The 27927-nt window shown below is 62.5% G+C and overlaps 2 protein-coding genes across 9 annotated transcripts in view; one reads left to right on the forward strand and one right to left on the reverse strand.

Moving 5' to 3' along the window:
* Positions 1 to 10276, forward strand: part of CCDC12 (coiled-coil domain containing 12) — a 72050-nt gene extending 61774 nt beyond the window's left edge. Inside the window, exon 9 of the mRNA XM_070050931.1 lies at positions 753 to 10276. The gene's annotated coding sequence lies outside the window, so the exon portion shown is untranslated. The remainder of the gene's footprint in view (positions 1 to 752) is intronic.
* Positions 5857 to 27927, reverse strand: PTH1R (parathyroid hormone 1 receptor). Of its 8 annotated transcripts, XM_051851042.2 has the most exons (17): positions 27793 to 27927; positions 25755 to 25811; positions 23464 to 23586; positions 17498 to 17722; positions 13999 to 14101; positions 12454 to 12588; positions 10936 to 11046; positions 10706 to 10824; positions 10464 to 10558; positions 10082 to 10274; positions 9554 to 9707; positions 8142 to 8202; positions 7785 to 7851; positions 7515 to 7609; positions 6932 to 7073; positions 6808 to 6849; positions 5857 to 6381 (listed from the first exon to the last, which is right to left on the reverse strand). In XM_051851042.2, the coding sequence occupies exons 3-17, from the start codon at positions 23536 to 23538 to the stop codon at positions 6004 to 6006; spliced, it is 1995 nt and encodes a 664-aa protein (XP_051707002.1). In that variant the 5' UTR covers positions 23539 to 23586; positions 25755 to 25811; positions 27793 to 27927; the 3' UTR covers positions 5857 to 6003.

The raw sequence follows: 27927 nt of genomic DNA on the forward strand, positions 1-27927 counted from the left end.
TGCCAGCATTGCAGGCAGTGTCTTTACCTGCTATGCCACAACACAGGCCCCAAAATACATAGTTTTAATAATATGTTTTCTCCCTTTAGAAATAAGAACAAGCATTCTGGAATCTGGACCATAGTCTTGTGGATGATCAGGTAGAAGTTTGTTTTAGGAGTCCTGGTCTTGGTTGGAGGAATAGATGGAGGGGGACCTCAGGCCCAGAAACCCCTATGTCACAGGGCGTGAGGAGATGGGCCAGTGAGGGGCAGTGCCGAGCTCTGTGGGGGAAGCCCCAGAGGCTGGCCACTTGCCACCTGGCTCACCAGGGACTTTTCCAGTGCAGCCGTGACAACCCTCATGGTGCTCCAAATCCCTCCCGCTTAGGACTTGCCAGGACACCTGGCCTGGTGCATCTTGGGGGAGTTTCAGGCCTGGATGTTCTGCAGCAGCATGGGCACCTCTTTCCTGGCAGAAGACAGATGGGACCTATGGGCCAGAGTTGAGGCTCAGAGCCTCTGGATCTGAGGAGGCACAGCAGCAGAGTGGGACGGAAGTTGCACCTGGGATTGCAGGGCTGGGCGTCCAGGGGCCAGGTGGCATCTGGCCAGTGTTGGGTCTTGGGGTCAAAGAGGCCCAGCCCCTGAAGTAACACAGGAACACTGCCTGTGCCCACCTTCAGGCAGCTTCTCCATGGGCTCTGAGCTCTGTCAGAGCCACCAGAGCTGGGGAAGTCAGTCATTAGTTCCCTGATCTCTGTCTTCTGCCAGGCACTGTTCTAGGTGCTGACTGTGCAGCTGTGAATCCAACCATGGCCCTGCCGTCGAGGAGCTAACTCTCCAGGAGGTCTCTGGACCTGCTGGGAGCCAGACCTGTCTGAAAGACCTCCCTTTCCCCAGGCCCATCTGGCTGAGCATCACCTGGGGTTGCAAGAGTCAGTCACCCAAGAGACCTGGTAAGGACAGGCAGTCTGCATGCCTCTGTGGCCTTTATTCCACCACCCCCTCTGCTGTCCTCACATGGCCGCTGGGGGGCAGCAGCAGACACCATCCAGGGTTAGCGCAGCCTGCTTTTTCCACTGTCCCCGGTAGTGCTCTGTGAAACATCTCCCCAGTGGATGAAGTGCTCCTGTCTCTTGTACATGGTCTATGCCATTTGTCACATGGCTGATCATAAGAGACCATCCAGAGTGCAGGTCTGTCAGCCTGGGACCCAGAACAGGGAACCATGTCCTGGGAGAACACTCGGGTGGAATGGGAGGTCCAGGTGGGGGGTCGTGAGTGCCCTCACAACCTGGAGACAGTGCAGCCTTCCATGAACTGCATGTGTGGGAGGACTGTGCCCCAGTATAGCTGGATGTGAGGATCCACTGCACCTAGCCAGGAAGGGCCCCTGGAGGATCCAGTCCCCCTGGGCCCTGAACCTGCTCGGAGCTAAGCTCTCAAGGTGTCCCGTGTTCTCCCTGGGCCTAGCTGGGCAGAACTGGGCGATGCACGAGTGAGTAGCCTGTGTGCTGGGTCCCAGGACTCCTTCCTTCCTGGACTCAGGCCCCGCCTCGGGCTCTGTAGCCGTGGGCTGGCAGCGATGTCTTGGCTCAGCTTCCCAGCCGGCCTGCCCCTCCTCTATGTATTTACTGGTTTTCTTTAAATGTTCCCATTACTCAGGCCTCCGGTGGGCACCAAGACAGAAATAAATCCCACAAGGCAGTCCAGCCAGAAGCCGGAATCCGATTCCCCCTCAAAGGCCGGAAGAGGCCCCTGTACAGAGCATGCCAGACCACAGTGGCCCACACACTCCACATGGCCACGGCTGGGGCCACGCCCCCACACATCGCACGTGCACTGGCATACCTTTACATGCAGCCCCCCCGTGCAAGACTTGTCAGACACAAGTGCACATGCAGACACCCATGCGCTCTCAAATGCCTCATACACAGCTAGTGCACCCGCACACCCATGCAGATGCCTCCCACGCACACACACGCACTCACACCTATACCTGACAGCCAGGCTCTCACCCAGTTGTGACCACACAGGGGTCACAGACTTGGCCATCCTCAAGGTGCTGGTGGGCAAGACAAATGGGCGAGGCTGTGCAGGCTGGAAGGATGAGGCTGGCCCTGTGCAGTTCGGGAGGAGAGTGGCCTCATGGGAACACAGGCCCAGGACTGCCAGGGCTTCTGAATTTTTTAGAGAGGCTGGAAAGCTGAATTTTTATGTGAAATATCCTGATTTTTAAATGTTGGCTCAAGATGTTGAAAATATTGTGAGAGCCAAACCAAACATGTCTGGGAGCCAAATTCCACTCACAGGCGGCGTTGCAGACACACACACACACACAGTCACGCACGTACACAGACATACAAAAACAGACACGCTGGTGCACATACATAAGCCTCATGCATAGAGACATCTACACAAAATCATGCACAAATGAAGATGTAGACACGTAGACACACTTGTGTAAATAACACCTGGCACAGGTACAGATATGCAGACACAGGTAGGCATACAATAGAACCACAGACACAGGCACATGGACAAACACCCACATGTATACCTACCAATAAATAAGTACACACAGAACCCCCATCCCTGCAGAAACACACAGTGCAGCCCTCCATGAGCTTGTTGAGAGCAGGCCATCTGACGGTAGCCCCTGGGCACAGGCAGGGGGTGTTCCTGGCCAAGGCTGGCCCCTGACTCTTCCAGTGCTGAAGGAGGAGGACGCAGGACGAGTTGTCCAGGCTGGCAAGGGGCCGGAAGTACAACCCTGGGAGGGGCCCTGAGGGGGCGACTGACCTGAGCCACAGGAACTAAGGAGTTGGAGTGGCCAAGATCCCACCCTCCCAATGCCCCAGGAGCCCATCCTCCAGCCTGGCCGTGAGTGTTCTTCCCTGCCCCTGGGAGGCAAAGCCGGCAGAAGCCCCGAGCTGCTTGCCATGGCCCCCTCACCCCTGGGCTTCTGTATACTTCACCTCATGATGAGGGTCAGCCCCTCTGAGAGCAAGGTGGAGAGTGGTGGGCTCCAGCTGCACATGGAATGCGGGAACACAGAGCAGCTGCCACCCTCCCCTCGCCCATAGTTAAAGGCTAAGGTAGGAAGCACTGTGCAGGCCTAGAATCTGGGTCTCCTACCTCCAAGGTTCTGCCCCTTCCCTGTGCAGTCATGTTTGGGGGACTGAACCCCCAGCCCCTGGACAGGCAGGATCTGCAAAGAATCCACACTCACCGTTCCTTGGCCTCTTTGCCTGCATGACCATGACCCCCAAAGAAGGAAAGAGCCTGTCACCTGGAGCGACTCACCCTCGGGTCCCAAGGGATGGAGCTGATGCCTTGTCTGTGTGTACAACACAGAAAGCCCCATACCTGCAGCCTGCATGGGGCCCCCAAGCCAGCCCTCCGTTCCGACAGCTGGCACAGCCCTGGGACCTCCAGAGCACTCAGCACCTCTCCCTCTGCCCATTCCCCAGGCTGAGGGTGGGTGCTCCTGGGCTGCCCTCTCCAGGCTCATGGCGCCCACTTAGTCCTTGCTCTCTGGGGCTGGCAGGTGAGGTGGGGTGCAGCATCTCTTGATGGCCCTGGGTCCCCTGACCTAGCTGTGCTGGGAGCCATGTGCTCATAGCCTCTGGAGGCCTATGTCTAGGGCCGGGGAGGGCCCGGGGGCACACTCCCTGCAAGAGTCCCAGGTCTTCCTCCCAGCTGGGCTGGGGGCGAGAGGCCAGAGAGGGCAGGACCAGTCCTCATGCCCCAGTCAGGTGGGAGTCTGCCCTGGCCAGACTGGGAGTCCAGGGCAGCCCATGAGGTGTCCAGATGCCATAGCCAGTAAGGGTGAGGGCTTGGGGTCTCTCGGTGCCCTCCTCCCTGCCCACCCTGCTGCCCAGCTCGGCTGCTGTTTACGTGTTCCCTGTGGCTTGGCTGGGCTACGGGGCCTTGAAGGGAAAAGTGACCACCTGGCTCCAGCCACTGCTCAAGGCAAACAGGACCCTGACTGCCTGCCAGGCCTGCTGAGGGCTCCTACTTCCTCTGCCAACACCTGGATGGCCCAGGCAGGGCTCAAGGGCCTCTCCAAGTGGAGGCCAGTCCTTGCCCAGGGGCTCCCAGTCTAAGGGAGATCGGTCCTAGCCTAGGGGACTTTGACTGAAGTAGGAAGCCCAGGACGACCAGTCTGCAGGGAGAGGTCTAGCTGTGGCCTGCATGCAGACACCCTGAGATGAACAGCCCCATCTCTTTAGGTGGTGACATGGGGGCTGGCCCAGCCTGGGGACACCAGATCAGGGACAGAGGTATGGGGTGGGGGGACACTGAGTCCAGAGGCGAACAGCTCTCTTAGAGATGGGTTCATCCAGAGGGGAGGCAGTGACTAGTCTGAGGGGAGAGACAAAGCCTTGTCCTAAGGGGCACCCATTCTGAGTGAGGGGACTTGGCCTTGTCCTGGTAGGGATCCCAGGTCTGAGAGAAGAGGCCAACCTTGTCCCAGAGGGAACTCAGGTTGAGAGGAGGGACTGGACCCAACCCTGGGGGTCCCCAGTCTGAGGGAGAACACAGCCCCATCCTGGGGGTTGCCAGTCCGAATGCTTCTGGGTGATTGGCCTCCTGGGCTGCTTCCTTCAGAAGCCTCCTGACAGAGGAGTCTGCACTGGAGTCCCTGCCTGCGGTGTGGGAAAGGTGAGTTGCCCTAAAGGCCCAGTGGTCTAGAAGGCCCGTGGCGCTGAGCTGAGCTGGACAGGGGCATCCAGGATCCCTGGCGAGGTGGACGAGGCCCTTTCTGACAATCACCACCTCCCACTCCAGTCACCGAGGCTTCTGCCTCCTGCCAGCCTCACTCCTCACCCCTGTGCAGCCTCCTCTAGCATCTGTGTTGGGGTGGAGACTCTGAAATGTTGCCACCCCTCTAAAACTTCCAGTGGCACCCAGCACCCCACGGAGTGCTCGATGCTCACTGTGGCCCAGCGTCCCTTCGGGACTCGGCCTGGTCTCTCCTGTCATACCTGGGGCGCTGTCGGGGTACAAGGCCTCTGGACCCTTTGCCCTGCCCACCCACTGGAAAGGCTGGGCCTGAGCGTGACCTTGGGCTCTAAGACCTCTTGCCTTGCCCCTATCAGGTGGGCGTGGGGGCAGCTGGATAAGAGCACCACTCCTGGGCACTGAATCCAAGGCAAAATGCAAGGTGGGCTGAGCTGGAGATGGGAAGAGAAGGCCAGGCAGGGCACCACTTATGCGAGAGCCACAGGCAGGGCTCGCAGTTGGGCCAGTCCTCAGGCTGGAGAGCCACTGTGCCATTCTGGGGCCCAGGAAGGGCTGAAGAGGGGATGGGCAGAGTCTTGGGGGCAAACAAGCTGGTGGGGCCAGGTAGGGATACTCAGTGTCCTGGCTGCAAAGTGAGCAGATGTGTGCAGCCTTGCAGACCCCCACCAGACTGCAGCCTACCTTCCACCCCCACCATGAGCTATCTGGCTGGTGGAGGGTCTGGTCCACGATGGGGGCCTCTGACTACCAGTCAGGACCTCAGACCGAGGGTGTGGCCAGGGAGTGAAGGAGCTGCTGTTGGCCTCAGAGAGGCAGTGACTGGGGACCCCCCAGTCATAGATGCCTGTGTCTTTCATGGGCCTGGGTCCCGTGTAGGGAGCAGCTGGGGTGGCCGCAGAGATGGGGAAAGTCTCAGGCTGGATTCCTGCTTGTTGCCCCTGTAAACCTGAGCCTTCCTGCTGGCCTGGGCCAAGTGTTCCTAGACCCTTCCCCCATCCTGAGGGGACAAGACCCCATGACTGCTCCGTGGCTCTGGCCTCCCCCTCACTCTGGGGTGAACCCCCATCCCAATCTTCCAAGGCTCCCAGCCCCCTCCCTCCTCAAGACATGGGAAGCCACACACCACTTTCTTTTCTTCTTTTTCTTTTTTTTTTTTTTTTTCCTTTTTTGTTGTTTTTCCTCCTGGCCACAACCCTGCATGGGCAACCTTCCAAGCATGTGTGTCTTGGTCCGTCTGTCCATCCCCCATGTCAGCAGGCCCCCAGGCTCCCAGTCACATGACTGTCTCCCACTCTTCCTGCAGCAGGGCAGGCGGCCGCGCCGGCCCTGAGGGCTCCTCGTCCAGGCCGGAACAGGAACCATTGAGGAATCCATCGTCCTTGGGAGCAGCCGTGGCAGGCAGTGTGGTTTCAAGGGCTGGGGCACCTGGTTTGGTGTGGCCGGGCAGCTGCGGATGGCCGTTGGTGGTGGCAGCAGGCAGCAGGCGGGGGCTGAGGGGCAGGCCAAGTCCAGCACGCGGGCCTACGTTGGTCACACTTGTATGAGACACCATGGGGCCGTAGCTGTAGCTGCTGCTCCCACTGCGTGCCTTGCGCTTGAAGTCCAGTGCCAGTGTCCAGCGGCTCCAGGATTTCTTGATCTCAGCTTGTACCTTGGGGTAGCAGAGGGGCGGGCAGTCAGGTGTACCCTTATGCCCTCTGCCGAGTGTCCCCACCACCCGACCTCTGCAACATCCACTCAGCACTCAACGCAAACAGGAATAGGAGAGGACTGGAAAATTCCAAGGCCAAGTCAAATCCCCTGGGCCTTAGAACACAGCGCCTCACGGCAGGCAGCTGGCACGCCCAGAATCCACAAGGCTCAGATGGCCCCGGAGGTGGCCCAATCCTTCCCTGGGGTTTACAGAGCACTCATCCAACTGGTAGGAAGACACGGGGCTGTTCCAGGACGGGCAGCGCCCACACGTCCTGGCACCTCCTGCGCCTCCTCTGTCTCCCCACAATGTCCTCAGGGGTGTTCTTGCAGACACAAAACAGGTTGGAAGAACAGAGGGACACGATGTCAGGAGCCCACTTACCTCCCCATTGCAGAAACAGTATATGATGGCGACAAAGAATCCCTGTGGAGGGAGAGAAGTGCTGGGGTCAGAGGGGCCCCTCCCGCCCCACCCCGCCCCAGGCCAGGCCTCCCAGGCCGCACACCTGGAAAGAATTGAAGAGCATCTCGTAGTGCATCTGGATTTGCCAGAGTGTCCCTGAGACCTCGGTGTACGGCATGGCCATGAAGACGGTGTAGTGGACGCCAAAGAGCGGCATAAGCACCAGCGTGGATTTGAGCAGCTTCCTGGGCCGGCAGGGCAGGGAGGTCAGGGCCAAGCCATGTGCACTCCCACCCATAGCAGCCCCAGTCCCCATAAGCTGCCAATGGGCTGAGGCCCTGGGTGCCACAGAAGGACACCCAGTTCACCTGGGACAGGCTATCCACTGCCCACTTGCCGTTGGGCTCTCTGTAGCCAGCTCTGTCGGGAGGTCTGAGTTTGTGCCACCCACAGAGACCCCAGCTCTAGTGCAGGGCCTGGCACCAAGTGGGCCGGGCTGGCTCTGAAGCGCCTCCTAGGGCCTCCAGAGTCAGGGCAAGGTCTCACCACTGCTGGGCAGGCAGGGCCTAAGGCTGGCAGGGTGGGAGGGGATGAGCTAGATTCTCCCCTTGCCACAGGCTCCCGTGACCTTGGTGGCAGCAGTCCGTGAGCCCTGAACTCCACCAGGGTGTGGTGGGCAGGCTCACCGATACTGCTGCCGCGTGTCACACCGGCCAGCATTTGTCTCCCGCAGCTTCGTGGCCAGCACCCGGACGATGTTGAGGAAGAGGATGAAGTTGAGCTGTGGGAGCGAGAGAGGTTACATCGCAAGGCTGCAGCTTCTGCCCTGCCACTGCTTCTGGGGCCTTCCGTTCCCCATCTGGACTGGAGTGGGGCTCAGACCCGGGGGTCCAAGGAAGCCTCTGCAGGCCCCAACACTGGGGCCCAGGCTCGCACCACCGCTCGTGCCTGCTCACCACAACAGAGGCCAGGATGGGCACCTGGATGATCCACTTCTTGTGCCCGGAGCTCAAGTCCCAGCACCTGGGGGAGGAGAAGGCATCAGCCCCGACCCTTCCTGTTCTCCACCTAAGCGGCCCAGAGAGGCCCCAGCTCTGTCCTGACAGCAGCTGGCAGGGGGGCTGTGTGCGGCCAGGCCTGCCGTCACCCTCCCAGGCCTCTTCAGAAGTAGCCGCCTGCAACCCTGAGGGGTTCTTGGCTGCAGGCTGGCCTCAGGGCCAGGGCACAGGAAACCTCCTCCTGTGCTTCAGAGAGCAAGAGGGGTGCTTCTGACCAGAGTCAGGGTCCCTGGCCCCCTTCTCCAGCTGACCTACCCGGTGTTGGCCAGGGTAGCTCTGACACTGACCCAGACAGCCACGAAGACGGCAGGCAGACCTGTGGGCACAGAGGGGGCGCGTGTGAGGGGCTGGAGACACTGTCCTTGCCGTGGCACCTGATGACCCCAGCCTACCCCAACACTGCCCTGACCCCCTCACCCTGGGCACCCAGGCCGCATGGTGACAGAGCTGCACTCTAGCTGTGCTGCCCCAAAGGCCTCCCCTTGGGGCTCCAGGTCTCAGGGCCAGCTCGGCCCTCTATGCACCCTATCTGCACAGGCACTGGGCACGTGGTGAGATAAACACGTCACCAAGGAATCCATCTGCCTCCCCTCTCCGAAACGGCGCCGCTCTGGGCTTGGAGCTCCCAAGGGAGGGAGCCTAACACCTGCGCTTTGTTGTCCAGTGCCCTCCCCCCATCCTGGGTTGAAAGGTCCTGGTCCTCATGGGTAAGGCTGGGCAGGGGCCACCAGGGTGCCTCCTTGTGTCCTGGCTGAGCCAGCTGAGGGCAGAGTGCTTTGCTCTGGGAAATGAGCTCTGGGACCATGCCCCCCCCCCCCCCCAAACTTAATGCTAGGCCTGGGCCCCCTTAGGGACAACAGTGGCCAGGGTTTAAGGTAAGAAAAAGAACTGTGGCATTCCTGGGCCACCGCAGGGTTCTGCATGCTCCCAGATCTGGTGTTTCCAGCCCACCCAGACACCTCCTGGCCTGAGTCTGCCTCAGTTCCTGGGGCTGGGCCCAGGTCTCCCCAACTCTGGGACTTGCCATGCTTGAGGTCAGGGGCACAGTGCGAGCCAAGGGACAGGGAGGCTGTGGCTATTGACCTGAGGGCCTCTGGGGTGCTATGCGTGGGGAGGGCTCCAGCCACCTGGCCCATCCCTCTACAGTCTGGCCAGTCTCCCCGGAGCCCAGCCAAGCTCCAGAGCTGCCAACAATAATGGACAATTATCAGTAACGGATCCCAGAGCCCATGGGGCGGGGAGCACCGGGCCTGGAACACGTTCTGCAGAGGATGCAGGGCCTAGGGCTGGGGTGTGGAGCTCATCTCCTGGGGAGGGGATCGCTGAGATCACAGATGCCAGCCCCACCCATTTCAGACCCCTGCTACAGCCCAAGGCTGACCTCTGACCCAAGATCCCACTCTGAACCTGAGCTAAACTGTGACCTCAGAGTCCCTCTCCCCTCTCCTGGACTGTGCCTCAGCCCCAGGTAAATCTGACCCCAGGTGAGCTGCAACCCCGCACTGAGCCCTGGCCAAGCCCTGTTGCCTAAGCCCAGAGTGGGGTCAGGGATGCAGAGGGGTGGCAGGGCGCCCACCTGCTGCCCCACATCTGCAACAGGGTATGCTGTGCGGGCACCTTACCCTCGGCAGTGCCCTCCCCCTGCCCACCGTGCCTGGCCTGCGTACCCCAGCCGAAGACCGTGAAGCCCCACAGGTACTTCTTCTCTGAGAAGAAGGCCATGAAGATGAGGCTGTGCAGGTACAGCCCCTCCACCAGAATCCAGTAGTAGTTGGTGGCCAGGAAGTAAAGGAAGAAGGTCACAGCCACCCGGCAGCCCGCCTAGGAGACCAGCTGGTGTTAGCCAGAGGGCAGGGCCCGCATCTGGGGAAGTCGGGGCTGGGCTGGGCTGGGCTGGGGCCAATGGGATGGGACAGGTGGAAGGGGCAGGCTGGCGGGGCCCTCTGGCTGTGTGTGGGGCACTATTGGGAAGCAGCAGGGTGAGTGGTGGAGTGGGGGGGGGGCAGGCTGAGGCAGGCGTGTTGATGACAGTGCAGGGGGCAAGGGACACACAGAAGCCCTTAGCAGGAGGGGCTGGGAGCAGAGCTGAGGGGTGCCAGGGACACTGTAGAGTGGGTTTGAGTGACCTGAAGCTCATGGTGGTGGCAGGAGATAGGCAGGGTGGGGACTCCCAGGAAGTGGAGGGTGGCACTCACGTAGCCGGCGGTGGCGGCAGGCGGCGGGGGTGCCTGGGCAATGAGGCGCAGCTCCTCCTCGGTGAGGCGCTCTGCCTCGTCCAGCGTGAAACCCGAGTAGAGCACAGCGTCCTTGACGAAGATGCTCACGGCACGCAGCATGAAGGACAGGAAGAGGTGCATGTGGATGTAGTTGCGTGTGCAGTGCAGCCGCCTGCGGGGGGGGGGAGTGACGTCAGCATGGGCGGGGGCACAGGGACGCGCAGTGTGCGGGCAGGAAGCTGGGCCGTGCAAGGCAAGCAGGGACACCCAGCAGGAGGAAGGGGACAGTGAGGGGGTGAGGGAGGCAGCACACCTCGGCCCACCCTGTCCACTCCCCCACCCAGCCCCTTGCCACGCCCACCTAAAATAGGCCAGGATGAGCACGGCCACCGTGAGGGAGGCCAGCGACATGGAGTAGCCCACGGTGTAGATGAGGCCCAGGCGATCAAACACCTCCTGTGCAGGGTGGAGACACAGTCAGAGGCCTGGCACTCAGGGTGAGCACTGGGCGAGGGTCTGTGGCCAAATCAGGGCTGCCAGAGGCAGCAGGGATAGGATGGGGGAGCCTCACCGGGTCAGATTGGGGAAGGGGAAAGCTCGCACCCGCTCACGAGTCTCGTTGCTCATGAACTTGAGGCACTCAGTGTAGTTGGCCCATGTCCGGTTGTGCCCTGGCACCAGCTCCCAGCTGCCGTTGCGGTCACAGCGTCGGTAGGCGTGACCTGCAGGTTGAAGGGAGGATCAGGGTAGGCAGAGAGAAGTCGGGAGCCAGCAGAGCCCTGAGCTCCAAGCCCTGGCACCCCTGGGGTCCAGCCCACTCCGTCCGGCCTTACCTTTGTGATTGAAGTCATAAATGTAGTCAGGACAGGGCACAGCCACCACCTCGCCTGGTGCCCCCAGTGGCCAGCACAGGATGTGGTCCCACTCCGGCAGGCAGGGCCGCCCTGTGCCCAGAAACAGACAACAGCGGAGGGGACACCAAGGGAGAGTCAGGCTTGTGGCTATGACCCACAGGGATGAACACACCTGTGGCCGTTGGCTCCTGCAGGGACAGGTTTGCCCCAAAACTGGAAACTCCCAGCTTGGAGTGTTCTGGAAAGAACGTCCCGAGCCCTTGCTCCCTACTGTGCCCTGCACCCACCTGGCCTCACAGAGCTCACGATGGCCCCTATGGACCAGGTGCTGGCACTGGCCCCCTTTCTCGTGGAGCTGGCAGAGGCCAAGAAGGTGGGTGACCTGTGGCGCTCACACACCCCAGGACCCTGCCCTCCTCACGTGCTCAGCCCAGCCAGGCCACCATCTTCCCAGCTCTTGGGCCCACCTTCCAGGCAAGTTCCCAGACAATTCCCCCTCAGTGACCCCTCCACAGGTACCAGGGCAGGAGGCGGAAGTATGGCATCTAGTGCCAGCTGGACGTCCCAAGAGCTGCCAGCCCCGCACAGCTGTCCTCACTGGGAAGTCCATGTTCACCACCACCCCAGGCCTGTCCCGAGTCCTGTGATGAGATGCCCGTGACCACTCGTGGGAGGAGATCTGACACCCACATCTGGGTGCCAAGGGTGAGATTCAAGTGAGGGTGACACATGCCTCACCGTGGAGACGCTAAGTGACCTGGCAGGGTCCCAGCCTTTGGATCCTCCACACACCAGGCCCAGCTCGCAGCCTCCCTCCATCCCCCTGTAGGGCTGCGACCAGGGCTCCCCGGCCACCCTGGAAGGCTGCCTCGACGGCTGGACCCGCCCAGCTCGCTGAAAGGCTCTCTGTCCTGGCCGCCATATTCCCAGCCCCTCCCAACACCAGGCCCACAATTCCCTCTGGTCCCCAGGGAGCCACAGGGTGACCACAGCCTCCCAGATGTGGCCCATCTGGAATCCGCTGCCCACCCGGCCGGTTCAAACTGGCCCTGTGGCCACAGCCTGGGCTCGGTATTTGTCTCTCCTCACCTCCCTGAGGGATGAGGCAGCCCTGAATCTCCCTCCCTCCCTCCCCCCCCACCCCGCTCCCTTCCCTGTCCTACTGTCTCAGGCCCGCTCCTCTCAGCGCCCCTCTCCTGCTGTGTCTCTGTGCCCTCCTCCCTGCTGGGTTCCTGGTGCACGCCATCTAACCACTGAGGCACAGACCATCCGCTTGGGCCTCCGGGACCCCTCTCTGTCTCTCCGTGGCATGGGCTGTAACCCTAGATCTACTGCTGGGCAGTGCTGGGCGAGTCCTCTGGGGCCTGAGTCCACCCAGCTCTGCTGCCCCGTCTACAGCTGCCCCCCCGGGATGTCCCTCCCAGCTCCTTACTCTCTGCACACGATGGGGACACTGGGGACAGGGCCGTGGGGGCGGGTGTGAAGGCACAGACGTACCTCGGTGCCTGCTGCCAGTGGGCACCTCCGTGTCCTCCTTGGACTCGGCATAGAGCTTCCCCGATGCCTTCTCTTTCTTGGGCTTCCCTGAAGTGGATGCAGACATCCAGCCCTTGTCTGACTCCATTATGTCGGCTGGAGAAATCAGGGGAATGCCAGCTGTCAGAGCCCCTCTGTGTCCCATGGGGGGTTGTCCCCCTGCCCTGCTGTCACCAGGCTGCTGGGAGATCTGAGATGATGGGAGAGGAAGTGCTCCACTTCCAAGAGGAGACAGGGACAAGAGGAGATCAGAGGACAGGGAGGCTGCCTGCAGCCAGGGCCCCCTGGGGAGGGAGCAAGACAGAGTGCAGGTGATGTCTCTCCTCCCACCTGGGGATCCAGCCAGAGTCACGCAGCCACAGAGGCTCCCAGCAGGGGGCGCTGGGGAGCGCAGTCCCAGCCTGCAGGACAGGCACCCAGGTTGGTTCCCAGGGAAGAAGGAAGCAGAGGGCTGTGCAGATGAAGAATTCAAGAGCAAGGACATGCAGTGTCCTTGGCCCCAGCTTCCCCAAGGTGCCTTGGAGAGTCCATCTGAGGTGGGGCCTGGCTTTCATCAGAGGAGGCTGAAGGTCTCCTGGCTGCAAAGTCCCCCTCATTACCTGACCTGCAGCCCAAGCAGAACCCCGTAGCCTCCCGAGTCAGGGTCCGCACTGAGAACAGCTATGCCCATTTTCCCGCCTCCACCTCGGGGGTTGGTGGGTGGTGGGGGAGTGAGAAACAGGTACTCCATGGGGCGGGGGAGCAGGTAGCAAGGGGCACCCCCCAGGCTTCCCCAGGGAAGAGTCTGGGTTCAGGACCCCTCCCCTGGCCCCCGTGACCCTGATGTGACTAGGAGCCACTGAGTGTGAGCACAGCCCTTGCTTGTGCTACGGCGTGGATGTGCTGTTGTGAGATGAGCCCAGGGGCCCGCCGAGGGGGGCGGGGGGCGGTGGCTCTGGTGGGTCAGTCAGCGGGGGCCTGGCCTTCCGTGGTTGATGAGGTTAACTCCGCAGACACCACAGGCCCAGAGGGGCTAAGGAGGCCCTGGCTCCTCCAACTGATTCAGGGAACGGGGTGGGGAAGAGCTGCGGGAGCTATGGAATCGGGTGATGCCCTCTTCCCAGGGGGCAGGGGACCCACAGAGACTCTGTGCTGACCAGGGACGGATCCCAGACACCCAATCCTCCATCCCCAGCCCTCCCCCACCCAGCCTCTGGGTCACTAAGCTCCCCACCACCTAGCAGCCCTCTGCCCCGGGTGAGCATCTGATCCAGGCCTGCCTCACCTGACCTTCAGCTGCCTCCCCCGCCCCCTCCCCCTCCCGGCCCTGGCATGGAAGCAGAGCATCTCCGGGAGGGTCCTGCCAGAGGCTCTTCCATTGCTGTCCCCACCCTGTGCTGGAGACCGTGTTCGGGGCGAGGCGCATCTGAGGGCTGACGGGGGGGGGGGGCAACACAGGCACCCCTGCTGAGTCCACCTTCTCTGCAGCCCACCTGGGGTCCAGCTGTGGGCCCTCCCTCTGCTGACCTGGCCTCCGCAGGACTTCCTTGAGCAGCTTGTCACACTGGGCCTGGGCTCGGTGCAGCAGGAAGATCTGCTCCTCCTTGGTGAACACGTCATCTGCATCCACCTGCCAAGGTAAGGCGAGGCTGCGGCAGGCCCTCCCCAGCGCCGGCCCAGCCCCCCGGGGGAGTCCCCTCTCCAGAGGGAACGTGGAAATCTGCCTGGGGTAGCTCCCATTTTACAGACGGAGAGCTGTGGCCTAGGGGGTGGGGCCTGTCCCCGGCGTGCCCGCCAGTAACCCTGCTATCCTCTGCCGGTCCACTCCCCAGGGTACAGGCGAATGGATGGAATGTCCCAGGATGGATTCTCACAGGATCCCGGCTGCCTGCTGGGGACCTGGACGGCGGTGGGGGGCGGATACGGGGTGGTCAACTCCGGGGACATAAACAGCCTGGATTCCTTCATGTCCTAGAGCCTCCAGAGACCTTGGGAGTCACCAATTTCCACCCTGACCCAGCTCCCCAGTGAGTGGTGAGTGCTTCAGTCCCTGCCCCCTCCCATGGCACCCAAGGGAGAAGATGGAGGACTTGCTGGGAGTAGCCTGACTTGGGTGGGTTACGGGGGTGGGGTAGGTGGGAGTAGGTGGAAGTCCCTCACCCTGGGAAGCCCCCTCCCTCCAGGCACAGCGTGTGTTCTGAGCACCGGGTAGGCCTTTGCACCTGCTCCTCTCTGCCCACAATGTCCCTCTCCCCCTGCCTTCCAGCCTCACACCTGCTGGGGCTCTCTGCCCTCACGTTAGGGAGGAGGGAATACCACGGAGGCGTGGCCGAGGGCTCAGCCTGAGCAGGTGCCTGTCAGAGAGGCCTGCGCCTCGGACCCCCTAACTGAGGAGGATGGAGTCAGAGGGCAGGCCGCGCCTTGCTGCTGGGAACGGCTCTGTAAGCCCAGCCTGGCCAGGAGCACGAGCCCCAAGGGGTTCGTGCATCCGCCAAGACCTAATGACAAGCTGGGGACGTGATGCACTCTGACCCTCCACCCCCGCCACACACAGTCAGGATCTGGCCCCGCAGACCTCCCCAGAAAGGGCGGTGTCGCCTCCGGGCCAGTGAGCGGGGCTGTGCAGGGAGATGCGGGGCGGGCCGGGGAGCCCTGCTGCAGGGGAAGTTAATTGACCGCGTCTCTTGGCGGCAGCAGCGAGGGCTTCCAGGGCCAAGGAGTCTCCAATTGGCTCGGCGGTCCAGGGGTTCTGCTGGTTTCACTTAGCGCGGAGCGTGCGCGCCTCCGCGCCTGCGCAGACCGCGTCGTGCCTTTGCGTGTGGCCGGCCTCCTGCATTCTCACGTGGGCAGGTCCAGCGTGCAGACGGGGGGCGTGGGCCTGACGCTTTCGTGAACGTGCATGTGTATGTGTGTTTCTGGGCAAAGATCGGCGCGCGCCAGGCTGAGTGGGCGACACGGTGCGTCCTGTGTCTCTGCCTGTCTCTGGGGTCTGAGCTGGACTCAACGCCCGTGAGCCCCCCGGAAAAAGCTGAAGCAGATTCCCGTGTGCTGGCTGCTGGCCGCACAACCCTCCATCCCACCCACCTTCCCGGCCACAGTGACGGCTGAGCAGGCAGGAGCCGCCAGAGATGGGGCTCCACCGAGGCCACAGCAGGCTTGCCAAGGCCCAGGGTCCTCCAATTCCAAGGCACCTGTGAAGCCGCTCTCCCCGTCCGCCCCCACTGTGCTTCCCACACTGGGGGTCCAGCCTACAGCCAGGCCTGAGCCCTGCCCACCTGCCTCCAGCACAGCACTCATCCACTATCAATTCGATCATTCTAAGGAGTGGCTCCACCCAGGGCCAGCAGCCCCACCTCCGAGACAACCATCACCACCCCTCCCGGTATCACAGCCACCCAGACCGGCAGCACCGTGGTTACCGTCAACACAACCACCATGACCCCCAGCAGCTCCACCACGAATGCACATCCCCACAGCCACCTCCTTTGCCATCACGTGCCCCTCCACCCTTCCCAAAACCAGCGGAAGCGCACCCTACCTTCGCCAGCTCATGCAGTGCTGGTGAGTGACAGGGTTCCCAGCAGGGTGACAGCTGGAGGCCCTGACTAGAAGCAGGCGGGCTGAGAAGGCCAGAGGCTGATGGCCAGCACCCCTCTCTCGGGTCTGCTCAGCTCCCACCCTCCCGTGGCAGGGAGGAGACACACCCTTCTCCAGGTCTTGCTTCCGTGGTGGGGCCGGGAATGGCCAGCAGGCAGGGTCTGTACTTCCAGCACCTCCAAACCCTCAAATTCCTCAATGCATCTGCAAGGAGAGGGGCCTCCCTCCGGCCCCAGCGACCGTCCCCACTGCAGCAGGAGGAACCTCCCCGAGAGGGGCGTGGCCGCACGCGGCCAGGTAGAGCACACAGCTAGCTCCCCACTTCGCCTCAGCCCCGGCGGCACCCTCCCTTTGTCCAAGGAGAGTCTGCCTCCAGCACTGGAGCTCGAATCCCACCTCCACCACCAATTGGCTTTGTGCTGCTGGGAACATTGCTTAGCTCCCGTGCCTCGGTCTTCCCGTTAATCGCAGTGCTGCTGTGAGGATTAGACGAGAGACTGGGTGACCAGCTGGGCAGGAGCTGGGCTCTGGAAGAGCCGGTTACTGCCGCCGCTGTTACTGTTGTCAGCTGCAGCAAGTTGTGCCTCAACACGAGACCCCTGCTGCGGGGCACACGGGTGCCCCAGGCTATGTAGTGCCGCGGGGAGACAGTCTGGGCAGGTGACTGGGACAGGACTTGCTGGAGGGCGGACGGGAGGCGTCAGGACCCAAGGGAGGACTGGGAGCAGGCAACACGGCAGGGTGAGGTGCACCGCACAAGCTTTTGGGGTGCAATGCCATCCTAAGGACTCCTTGCATTTCTGGATCCAGCCTGGACTCGGGGCTACGGCCAGGCCCCCTCAGGCCAGGTTGGTAGGGCAAGGGCGCCCCCTGTCTGCCAGAGGAAGGCTCACATCCTGGGGAGAAGGGAGAAACGCCACCAGCTCCCATCCCCCGCCAGCCTGGCGCCCCTGCTGGCTCCCTTCCCCCAGAAGAGCTGCTGTCTCCTTGGCTCAGCTGCAGGTTCAAAGGGCTCTGCAGATTCTGGGTCTCGGGTCCGAGAACTGAGGGACTGAGCGCTGGGGTGTGCCCGGGGTGGGGGTTCACCTAGTCCATAACCACCACGGACAGGGCCACTCAGCCCTGGTGTCAGGCGTCCTGCTCCCCCCACCCCACTCACATTCCTACTGTGACCACCTACTGTGGATTACGGCTGAAGTGACTCCCCCTGACCCAACCGTTGCAGGACCAGGCTACAATGTCCCCCACGGCCTGTGCCCTCCTTACACCCAGCCCCAGCACAGCCTTCCCCGGTGCACAAGGCACACAATCTGTGAATGGGCACGGGGACCTCGGGGAACAGGGGGAGGCAGCCTGGGGAAACTGAGCTGGTGTTGGCGGGGCTGTGGGCAGGGTACAGGCGAGGGCTGGAGGTCCACATGTTACTTACAAACACAGAAGCTGCTGCCCCAGGGAGAGTGAATGTGTGGTCAAGAGGCCCAGATGCAGCCGATGATGGCTCAAGTAGTTGGATCCCTGCCACCCACGGAGGAGACCCGGACTGAGTTCCCGGCTCCTGGCTTCGGCCTGGCCCAGCCCCAGCTGTTGCAGGCATTTGGGGAGTGAGACAGTGGATGGAAGATCTCTCTGTCTCTGTCTGTCTCTGTCTCTCTGCCTTTCAAATAAAATGAAAATAGAAAACAAAATATTTTTTAAAAAGAGGCCCAACTGTGTTTTGTCATTTGCTAAGCTCACAAGCCAGAGGGGCAGGGCTGTCTGCTCACTACCCCATAGGCAAGCTGCCCCTTCTAGCTCAGCTCTCCACTGAGAATGGGGTCAGAGCTAGGGAAGGCAGCCAGGGCGGCGGGGGGGGGGTGGTAGGCGGCACATCGAGGCTGGTGACTGTGGTGGTGACAGTGGCGGTGGACAGAGCCAGGTACATGCCATCGACCAACCGAGAGCCACTCCCCGCTTCCTCGCCCGACTGCCACATTCTACGTGTTTGCCATCTGTGATCCCAGACCTGCTGCAAGTCTCTCCCTCCGGACAAAAACCAAGGCGGACACAACAGCGACCCTTCTCCAGCTGTCGCCACTGCCTCTGGGCAAGGGGCTGCTTCTAGTGCCTGGTCAGCCTCGGGGTGCCTTCCTGGGTCACCTCACCCTCTCCTTGCCCACTGCACCCGGTGCCCTCGGGGAGAGGGTGCAGTGGCTTCAGTGCTCACCGTCAGGGAAAGCAGATCTGCCTGGAGCGCACCCCTGGACCTGGCCACTGGTCCCCCGAGAGCCTCTGGCTGCTGCCCTGCCCCCGCTGAAGCTTTGTCCTGTCTCCTTCATCTCCCATTACATGCCCATTTCATGCACAGAGACACGGAGGCCAGGGGTCCCAGTTAGACAGGAGGGCCAGACAGGCAGCTAAGGTCCACTGGACCCTGAGCAGAGGCCCTGGAGGAAGGGAAGGAAAAGCCACCCGGGCCCTGGTGCCAGCCACAGTATCACCTGTCCCAAGCACTTCTGCACCAGTGAGCCTTTGCGGGTACCCCTAAGGCACACAGGAGGCACTGAGCTACCTGGGGAAACACAGAGATGGTGGCCACGGTCTCACTGATGGCAGCTTGACCCTAGCTCTACCTGGGCAGAGGCCCTCCGGGCCCTGGCATTAGCCAGGAGCAAACCTCGGCCAGCAGGAGACCACTGGTGACTGCTCTCCTCCAGGGCCACTACTGGGAGCCACAATGGCACCCCTTGCTGTCCCCCACCCCAGCTGGCTGAGGACGGCTCTCCCCTGCCCCTCGCTGCCCTGTGTCCGGCTGGCCTGAGCAAGCTGGGGCAGGCTCCTGGTCCTGCCCCGCCACAGCGGACAAGTGCTAACTTTCCCTCCCCCTCCCAGGCCTTCCTGAACAGGCTGCCTGTGTCTGGGGCTGGGAGGGGTGGCGGGGGGGAGAGGCATGGTGACGCCTCTCATCCTGGCCAGCCAGCGTGGCCGCCTTTGGGGCAGGCAGCAGGATGGAGCTGGGGATGGCTGCTGGGACACAGCGGATCTTCACGCGCGGCCTGCACCTGGGCTGGGGGACCAAGCCTGAAGAATAAGATGGCCTAGCCTGGCCAAAGCCTGGTCAGCAGAATGGGATCCCAGCAGGTTCACCCCAGGCACAAGGCGGCCCCAGAGTTAGGTTTCTCAAAGGTCGGGAGTACCCCGACGTCTGTGCTGCTCTGAGCAAAACCAAGCGCCCTCTCCCAGTCACGCCACATGCTGCAGCCAGTTTCAGGGTCTGCAGCCCCCACCCCACCTCTTCCGGGTCCCAGGGCTCGCTCTGAAATAGCTGTCCTCCTGATGCGGTGGCCAGACCAGGGAGTGTCCCCAGAAGGCCCACAACAGGAATCTGGGGGAGGCCGCTCGCCGCCTCATTAAAACATTCCGGAGAAAACCCAAGTTCCCGGGAGGGCTCGGCCCGGCCCCCTCCTGCTGCTCTGTCCACAGCTCTGAGGGCGGGGAGGGGGAGGATGTGTGTACGGGCAGGTGATATAAAAAGCTCCAACAAATCAATACGGAGAAAGTGAGGAACCCACAGAAAGATGGGTAACGGCTGTCAGCAAGCGCTTGCAGGGCACGGGTGAGACACCCGGCGAAGCCCAGAAAGCACTGGTGACCAGCAGATTAACTCGAGAAGACACACTCAGCAAAGGCAAGCGGGGAGGCATCCTGGCAACATCCCAGAGTGAGGGGAGAGGGGCCCTCCCTCGTCAGCCGTCCAGAGCGCAAACCGGCACCTTCGTAGACGGCGATTTGGCCATGCCCATTAAAATAAAAAATGTGCGTGTTTTCAGGCCCAGTGATGACAAAATCTAGAAATATCCTACTGGGAAACAGTCACGTGGGACACAGGAGGTCATTTCAAGGGGCTCCTCTGTCTTGAGTCACTCACACTCACACCCACCCACACACACGCACATATAGAACATGAAGAAGCAATTTTTTTTTTTTGACAGGCAGAGTGGACAGTGAGAGAGAGAGAGACAGAGAGAAAGGTCTTCCTTTTGCCGTTGGTTCACCCTCCAATGGCCGCTGCGGCTGGCGTACTGCGGCCGGCGCACCACGCTGATCCGATGGCAGGAGCCAGGTGCTTCTCCTGGTCTCCCATGGGGTGCAGGGCCCAAGCACTTGGGCCATCCTCCACTGCACTCCCTGGCCACAGCAGAGAGCTGGCCTGGAAGAGGGGCAACCAGGACAGACCGGGACTAGAACCCGGTGTGCCGGCGCCGCAAGGTGGAGGATTAGCCTAGTGAGCCACGGCGCCAGCCGAAGAAGCAATTTAAATGCACGTTCCTAAGGACTATCCAACGAACAGCAGGTTTTTGGAATACTATGCAGCTTTAAAAACTGACGGGTTTATATTTTCAGAGACAAAGATCCTCAGACACACCTTTAAGTAGCAAAACGCAGTTGGCAGAGCCCCAGCTGAGAAAGGAAGGCATTTATTTTAAAATAATCCACCAAGCAACTGGAAAACAACAGACCTAAAGCGTCAACTTGGTATCCACATAAGGAGCTACTGTGCAGAAAGAGACCAAGAGAGGAATGGGGGACACCTCCCCGGGGCTGTTAGAAGGGGAATGAGCTTGGGAGTGATGAAGGAGGGCTTCCGTTTAAGCCGTATTTATTGTCTGACTCTCTTATAAGAAAACACAGTCATGTACTGGTTATGCAACTAAAAAGAAGACTCAAGTAACAGGAGGATTCCATTTTTAAAAAAAGGGAAGAAGAAAAAGAAGAAAGAGACCCCAGGTGGGACAGGGGACTGTCTGCCAGGGACTGCTCTCACCCTGGTGTGCAGGAAGGAGCTCAGTGCACGGAATCTGAAGACCTGGGTTCGAATCAGACCCACGTGTGAACCTCAGAGGGCTTTGCCGTAAACTGGCCGGTGCACGGATGCAATGAGAAAACATGTGACAATTGCTAGCTCAGAATCTGGACACAGCCACCGTTCAGGACCCACTGCTTCCCATGTGGCTTTAAAAGCAAGCACCTTCCGAGCTGCCTGGGGTCCCCAGAGGGCTCCTCATAGTGAGCTTGGCCTCTCCCGCTGCTGTTTCTCTTCCACATGCCCAAGTGCCGAGGGTGTCCATAATAGGAGGCACCCCCAAGGACAAGCCCCAACCCCCTCTGCCTCCTTCTCATGATCTGTGGGCCTACCCCTTCCTCCAAGGTTCACTGCCTCCGACCCCCAGCCTCCCTGAAGGCACAAGATGGACCAGCTAAGTCCGGCTACAACCAGTGTCTTCCCAGTGGGGTGCCCTCTTTGGCCCCTGAACCGTGAGGTCGCTGGACATGGGAGCCTGCTCTTGGGGCCAGCTGGCAGGTGGCAGCCAGGTTTGATAGTGGGCCTCTGAGCTAAGGTTGGTGGGCTTGGTGAGCGCTGGTACAGATCTGGCTGGGAATGGGCTCAGGATTGGAAAGGGGAGCTGGCAGGCTGCCAGCTTCACGCTGGCTCCAAAGGAACCGAGGGGTTCCCAGGGCTTTGGGTAGGTGGGGAAGCTGCTTCCCCGACCCTCGGGCAGCCAGGGAGGATCCAGGGCCCTCCGTGCCCCAACGAGGTCCAGGGCACACTGGGAGCCCGCCTCCCTCCCCCGTGCCTTGGGCAGTTCTCTGTGCTTCCCTGGAGAACAGTATGGGGCCCTGGAGACCCCATGCACCCAGAGACCCCATGCACCCAGAGGCAGAGGGCTTGGCATGTGTTTGGCGTGAGACAAACGATGGCCCTAGTAGTGCTTGTTTGATTGCTTGTTTGATCAAGGTAAGTCAGATGGAGACCTTCCTCACGGAGTTGTTAGGGAGGCTACCCTTGTAACAACGTACGTAAGACAAGCTCAGAACAGCACCAGGCAAGCAGAGTAAATCCAAGTAAGAAGACGAGCCTGAGTGCACTCGGCTCATAGATGCACACACACAACACACGCACACACGCGTGCACGACTACCCTGCAGCTCTTGTACGGGCTCCTGACTTCACATGTGGACTCAGACACTCACGGCCCCACAGGCCCAGACACCACCACGCCAAGCCCCCCAAGCCCTGGGCGGGACACCCACACCAGCCACTCATTGGCACTTGCCAGTCCCACTGATGCATATGTGTGCATGCACAGAGCTCCCTGAGGCAGGGTGGGGAAGGCTCCGCTGCACCCCCCCATGCTAGTGCTCGGTGCACCTCTGCAGGGTGCTGAGCCCCCCTGAGCTCAGTTTCCCTATCCCGAGTCCTTGGCTCTGGGGATCCTTTGCTGCAGCCAGGACTGCGAGCACTTGGACACTGGTTCGGCGGGGTTGCAGAGGACCTCAGAGGAGGGGAGAGCCGCAAAGCAGGGCATTTTCTGGAAAATGTTTCTCTCCTGAACTCGGGACATCAGAAGCATGGCAAAGGCTAGCCCAAGGCTGCACAGGCACCAGGCACAGCCAGGGGAGCCCCAGGGCTCCTGCCTCTCGCGTGGGGTTCTGCTGCTGGTCAGGAGGAGGGAGCACCTGCCCGTACTGCTCACCAGAAGGCAGATGGCCCCATCTGGGCAGAGGACAGCAGGGGTCTAGAGGTCAGGGCTACAGGCAGAGCCCCTCCTTAGTAAGGGGCTGGTCCCTGGGGCAGGGCTGCTGTTGGATATGAATAAGAGGATGGGACATCCCCTAGCCCCAGCCACTGACCCAGCTCGGGACAGGCAGGTGCTGCCCCTCTGAGTCTCTGCCTTCGCCTGTCTCCCCGCTCCTCTGTTCTCCCTTTGTCCCTGTCTCTCCCTAGCGTTTTCTACTGTTCTGTCTGCTGCTCTCCACTCTGGGGGAGCCCAGCCGTCCATCTCCTCACTTACCAGAGCCCCCCTAAGTGTGTTTCTCCTGCAGAGATGTCCAACGAGGTCAGTCTCCAAGGGACTTCCATCCCTCCCTCCTGGGCAAGGGGCTTCAGCTCTGGGTGAAGCTGGACATGTGTTCACGCATGTGTCTAAGTGGGTGATCACGAGACCTGGAGGGAGCCCCTAAAACCTACCCCAACCTCAGACACAGCCCGGTGTCCAAGGCTGCAAACAAAACTTGCAGAAAACCGAGGAACCCCAAAGCAAACGTTTTGTGTGACTCCACACCCGGGGCCAAGGTCCGGCCTTCTACTCCATCACATTGTCACCTCCGAAGGAGACACAACCAGGCAGTGCTCAGACAAGCAGAGAGCAGGGAAACCCCACCAGTCTTCCCCAAATGGGGAGACCTCAGCATCCGGAACCCACAGTCCAGATGCTCCAAGACAACAGACGCCAGAGGGGACCCCCCACTCGATGTTCAGACCACTGGGGGAACCCAAGACTTCCCGCCGTAAACGCGCCCCAGGGACTCCAGGGCAAGCGCCCAGCCTGTCCCGGATCGTGAGCAGCGAGGGACTTACCAGCGCGTACGCGGAGCTGAGCACGGGGCAACAGAGCAGGAGCGCCAGGCCGGGTGCGATCCGGGCGGCCCCCATCGCCACCGCCTAGGGCCGCGTCCCTCGGGGCAGCCACCGCCGCCGGCCCTGGTGTAGGGGTGCAGAGCTGCGTCAGGCCGGGCCGCCCCGCCCACGCCCCGGCCTAGGGGACCCCGGCGTCCGGGCGGCCCGAGGCCCCGGGGCCCGGCGCGGGGCCCATGCGCCAAGGGCGGGCGAGTGAGCGAGCAAGCGAGGGATGGAGGGAGGGAGGGCGGGCGGCAGCCTGAGGCCGGGCGGGCGGCGGGCGGGCGCCGAGCGCTGCGGAGCGGCCCGTCTGCCTCGGAGCGGAGAAATCACATCCATATGGCCGGGCCCCCCGCCCCCGGCCCGCCCCTCGCCCCCCTCCCGCGCCGCCTTTTCTTTCTCTCTCTTTTTTTTTCCTTTGGGGGAACTGGGAGCTGCGGCTTCGCCCCACGCCCAGTGGGGGAGGGGTGGGGGAGGGGTCGGGGTCGCGGTCTGCGGGGGGCGAGCAGAGCTGTTATTTTTAGCTCGGCGGCGTGGGGCTGCCGAGGAGTCAGGGCGGGGCAGGGGGCGCGTTTCGAGCCGCGCGAGGCGTGCAGCGCGGGGACACGATCCCAACTTTGCCGCGGCGCTGAGCCCTTGGCAGCTCCGGCCGCCAGCTCCCAGTCCCTCGGCCCCCTGCCCCCAGCGGCCGCCTCCGGCACCCCCTGCCCATCCTCGGCCGGAGCCCCGCCTGCGCCCGCGCGGCACGAGCGCGCTTGCGGCCCCGACGCTCTGTCTGTCCGTCTGTCGGTCAGTCCGTCTCTAGCTCCCCCGGTCTTGGCCTCCGTGCTTCCAGCGGCCCCAACCAGCTCGGTTTCGGTCACTCCCTCGTTCCCCTCCCCCTTCCCTCTCTACGAAAACATTTGCAAGTTTCCAAAAAAGCCACCGAGCCGAGCGGCGCGGGGCTGGCGGCTCCACCGGGCTCCGAGGAGGCGCCGCCGACAGACATCGAGACAGAGCGGCCCGGCCGGCCCGGCCGCGCCGGGAGTCGCCCCTGCCCACCTCCGGCCTCCCCCTCGGCGCCGGCCCCCAGCCCCCACTTACTCCGAGCGCGCCGCCGCGGCCCCCGCCTTGCCATGGATGTCGGGGCCCCCCCGACAGCCTCCCCCAGCCAGCGCCCCGTCCGCGGCCCCGGGGGGGCTTCATGGAGCTCTCGGGATCCCCCCCTGGCCGGCCCGGCCTCCAGCGCCCCCCGCCCGGCCGCCGCCGCTCCGAGCCGCCGCCCGCCGAGCGCGCGTCCCTCGCCTCGGCGTCTGCCGCGCCCCTCCCCCGGTCGGGCGCCTCTGCCCTCCCCCGCGCCCTCCCCGGGCTCCCCGCCCCCACCCGCGTGGCCTCCGACGGCAGCGTGGAGGGGCCGGACGGAGCCCGCCGCCCCCCGCCCCGGGACGCTTCTGTCGAGGCCGCGGCCCGGGGTCGCCCGGCGGCGGGACGCGAGTCTTGGGAGTCTGAGCCGGGAGAGCTCTGACATCGGGGCCTGGGACACCGCCGCGCTTCGTCCTCCTCTTCGGGAAAACACAGACTTTTATATTTATTTATTAATTTGTGTTCTGATCGTCCGGTCCAAGCAGGCATCCTCGGCCGCCAGGCAGGCCCTCTCCCGGGAGGATCCCGTGGGGAGGCTGCCCGGGACTCGGCGTTCCCCGGCCGCCTGCCGGTCTCCCGCTCGGGGCTGGGACCGGGGTCCCTGGAGAGGCTGCTTGGCCGCTGCCGCCCTCCGGCCCGCCCCGCCCCACCGCGGGGCCCCTGCCCCATCTTGCGCGAGTTGGGGTGCTCGGGCCCCAGACGCGCCCCCGTCTCATCCTCACGTCCCGGTCCCACCCATCTCTTTCCAGTCCAGGTGTCGCTGGCCGGCCCTCTCCAGTGCGGTGCCTGGCCCCGGCCCGTGGCGCGGGGCGGGGCGGGGGGAGGGAAATGGGAGGAGGAGCTCTGAGCAGCCAGGACACCCCCCCTCCCGCCCCAAAACGCTTGTGGCCTGCCGGGGTCCGCTGAGGACCCGCGATTTGAGGAAAGGGAAGGCAGAAGTTTCGGGAGGGGGGTCGTGGGCGGGGCTCATGTGTTCGGCGAGAGAGGGGACGTCAGAGCTGCAGGGGTCGCCTTCGACCCCAAACCTACCACCTCTGGCACCGTTGGGGAAGCTGAGGCAGAGGGAAGGGCTGGGGCTTCCTGGGCAGGTGCAGTGTGTACACACACCCTAAGTGGCAGCCTCTGCTTACCGATCGTGTGTCCCCGGCACTGTGGCTGTCCTGTAGGCTACGCCTCAGTTTCTTCATCTGTGAAATGGGGAAGTTGACCAGCTGGTCCAACGGGTGCTACTGACTTTACCCCTCACTCCCCACCCCACCCCACCCTCACTCCTGGGTGGGTGTTCAGGCCCAAGGGCTCCAGGGAGTCCCCAGACTCAGCCTGAGGAAGGGAGCACCCCATCTCATGGACTGTCCCTCCCCTACAGTGTACAGTGCCTCAAGCTGAACCCTAGGGCTGCTGGAATCCAGAGGCAGCTTCCACGGCCCCGCCCTCCTCAGGTCTCTCCTGCCATTCAAGCACTGGGCAGTAGACAATGTCCTGCAAAGAGGCTCCCAGACCCTGGGCTGTGGTGCTGGCCGCCACCCCACCCCCCGCCCCCACCAAGTTTTCTGTCCTGCCTCTGTTCCCCCAGCAGCCTCTGCCAGGGTCAGATGAGCACCTGTCCTTGGTGGAAAGGATAGCCCTGCCCTCTGTGTCCCCACACCCTGCATCCTCAGGGGGGCTGCTGCTTTCTGGGATGTGTGGGCTCCCACAATGGCCCAGCTCTGTGTCTGGATCTGAGGGACTCCCAGCTGTGTGGCTCTGTGACCACTGGCCTCCCAACCCCTTGGTGATGAGAGAAGAACTGAGAGGTAGAACTTGGAGCTGATGGGGGTGGAGGGTGTCACCCTTAGATCTAATGCAACAAAGCTTGAGGCTTACAAAAATGATATTTGCACCTGTGAAGACCAGGGGCCGCTGTGGGTAAAGCCACTGCTGGACTCTGATGGGCCCTGGGCCCCTTAAGGACATTCCCCTAGAGACCTCCTGGGCCTCACCTCGGAGCTCCCTGGGGACATTCCACAGCGGGGGGTGGGGCCCCTGATCCCCTAACCCACCCCCAGGCCTCTGGTTAAAGTGCCACCATGGAGGGTGGGGGTGTCACACATTAACTGGCAGTACCCCAGCACCATGGGCAGGCCCCAGGGGCAGTTTCTGGGTAGTTTCAGGTCAGTTTCAGGAAAAACCTGGCTGGGGTGGGGAGTGGGTGTGCCTCTCCGCCTCTGATCCCCAGGGGGTGGCCCAGCAGGAGGAGCTGAGGGGTCACTGGATCTGGGAGCTGGAGCTGCTTCTGAATGCCAGCTTCTAGCCTGGCTCTGGCAGCAGCCCCAGGTGACAGGGCTCTGCCGCTGCCACCGCCGCCACCACGAGTAGGGATCTGGCCAAGGTACACAGACCCTGGGGCCAGAATGGGCACCAGACTCCAACTCTATGGGCTCTGCAGCCAGGCTCACCCAGCTCAGCAGACCCCTTGCCCCAGCGTGCGGGCTGTCCGTGAGAAGGGGTGGCCTAGACCTGCCCACTGCCCGGAGTCGTCTGGCTCTCTCGGGTGCTTCTTCCCAGCCCTGGCCCCTGAGCCTGCATCCCAGGCTTAGCCCTGCCCCCACCATGAACTCTCTGCTCAGGTTGAGTCCTTATCCTAGTTTGATCTCCTAACCCCTGGCTGAACCCTGACCCCAGGCCAAGCCTCCACCCAGGCCTTACCCCCAGACCTCTCTCCAGTTCCAGGCCCCTGTGGAAGCTTTTTGAGGCAAGGGGCCAGTGGAGGAGGGGATGGCCAGGCCATAAGTGAAGTGAGGTGCCACTTTTACAGCCGTTCTGGCTGCTCATAAACACCCCCCACCCAGCTGAGTCACTGGAGGCTCCCGGGGCAGCCCCTTCCCCTGGCGGCAGGGGCCTGGCTTTCTCGCCTCTCAGGAGGGCTCAGGGAGGGAGGGTGGGGGCCAGGGGCTGGCAGGCTCTGTCTCAGTTGGCACACGCTCCCAAGGCAGCTGAAGGTATGGGCTTCCTGTCCCCGGGGAGCCCCATGGCCACAGGCCCCATTGTCATCACAGCAGTGTCGCATCCTGGCCGACACACCTTGTCTGCCCCATGGCATGGCTCGGGTGCCCATGCGCCCCACGGGGACCCACAGCTGTGCCTCTCCCAGCTGCACACAGGTCCCTGGGCTCCCTGAACCCGGCTCACCTGGACTCCACAGGCTTCCCAAGCTGGGCCAGCAGCAGCAGAGCCCACTCAGGTTGGCCACGGGGAGGCCATGGACAGCGCTGAGTAGCTTCTGTGGTTCAGGCCGAAGCAAGGATGTTACGGGGTACAGGAAAC

Source organism: Oryctolagus cuniculus, chromosome 10, assembly GCF_964237555.1.
Source record: "Oryctolagus cuniculus chromosome 10, mOryCun1.1, whole genome shotgun sequence".
In the NCBI taxonomy this organism is placed as follows: Eukaryota; Metazoa; Chordata; class Mammalia; order Lagomorpha; family Leporidae; genus Oryctolagus; species Oryctolagus cuniculus.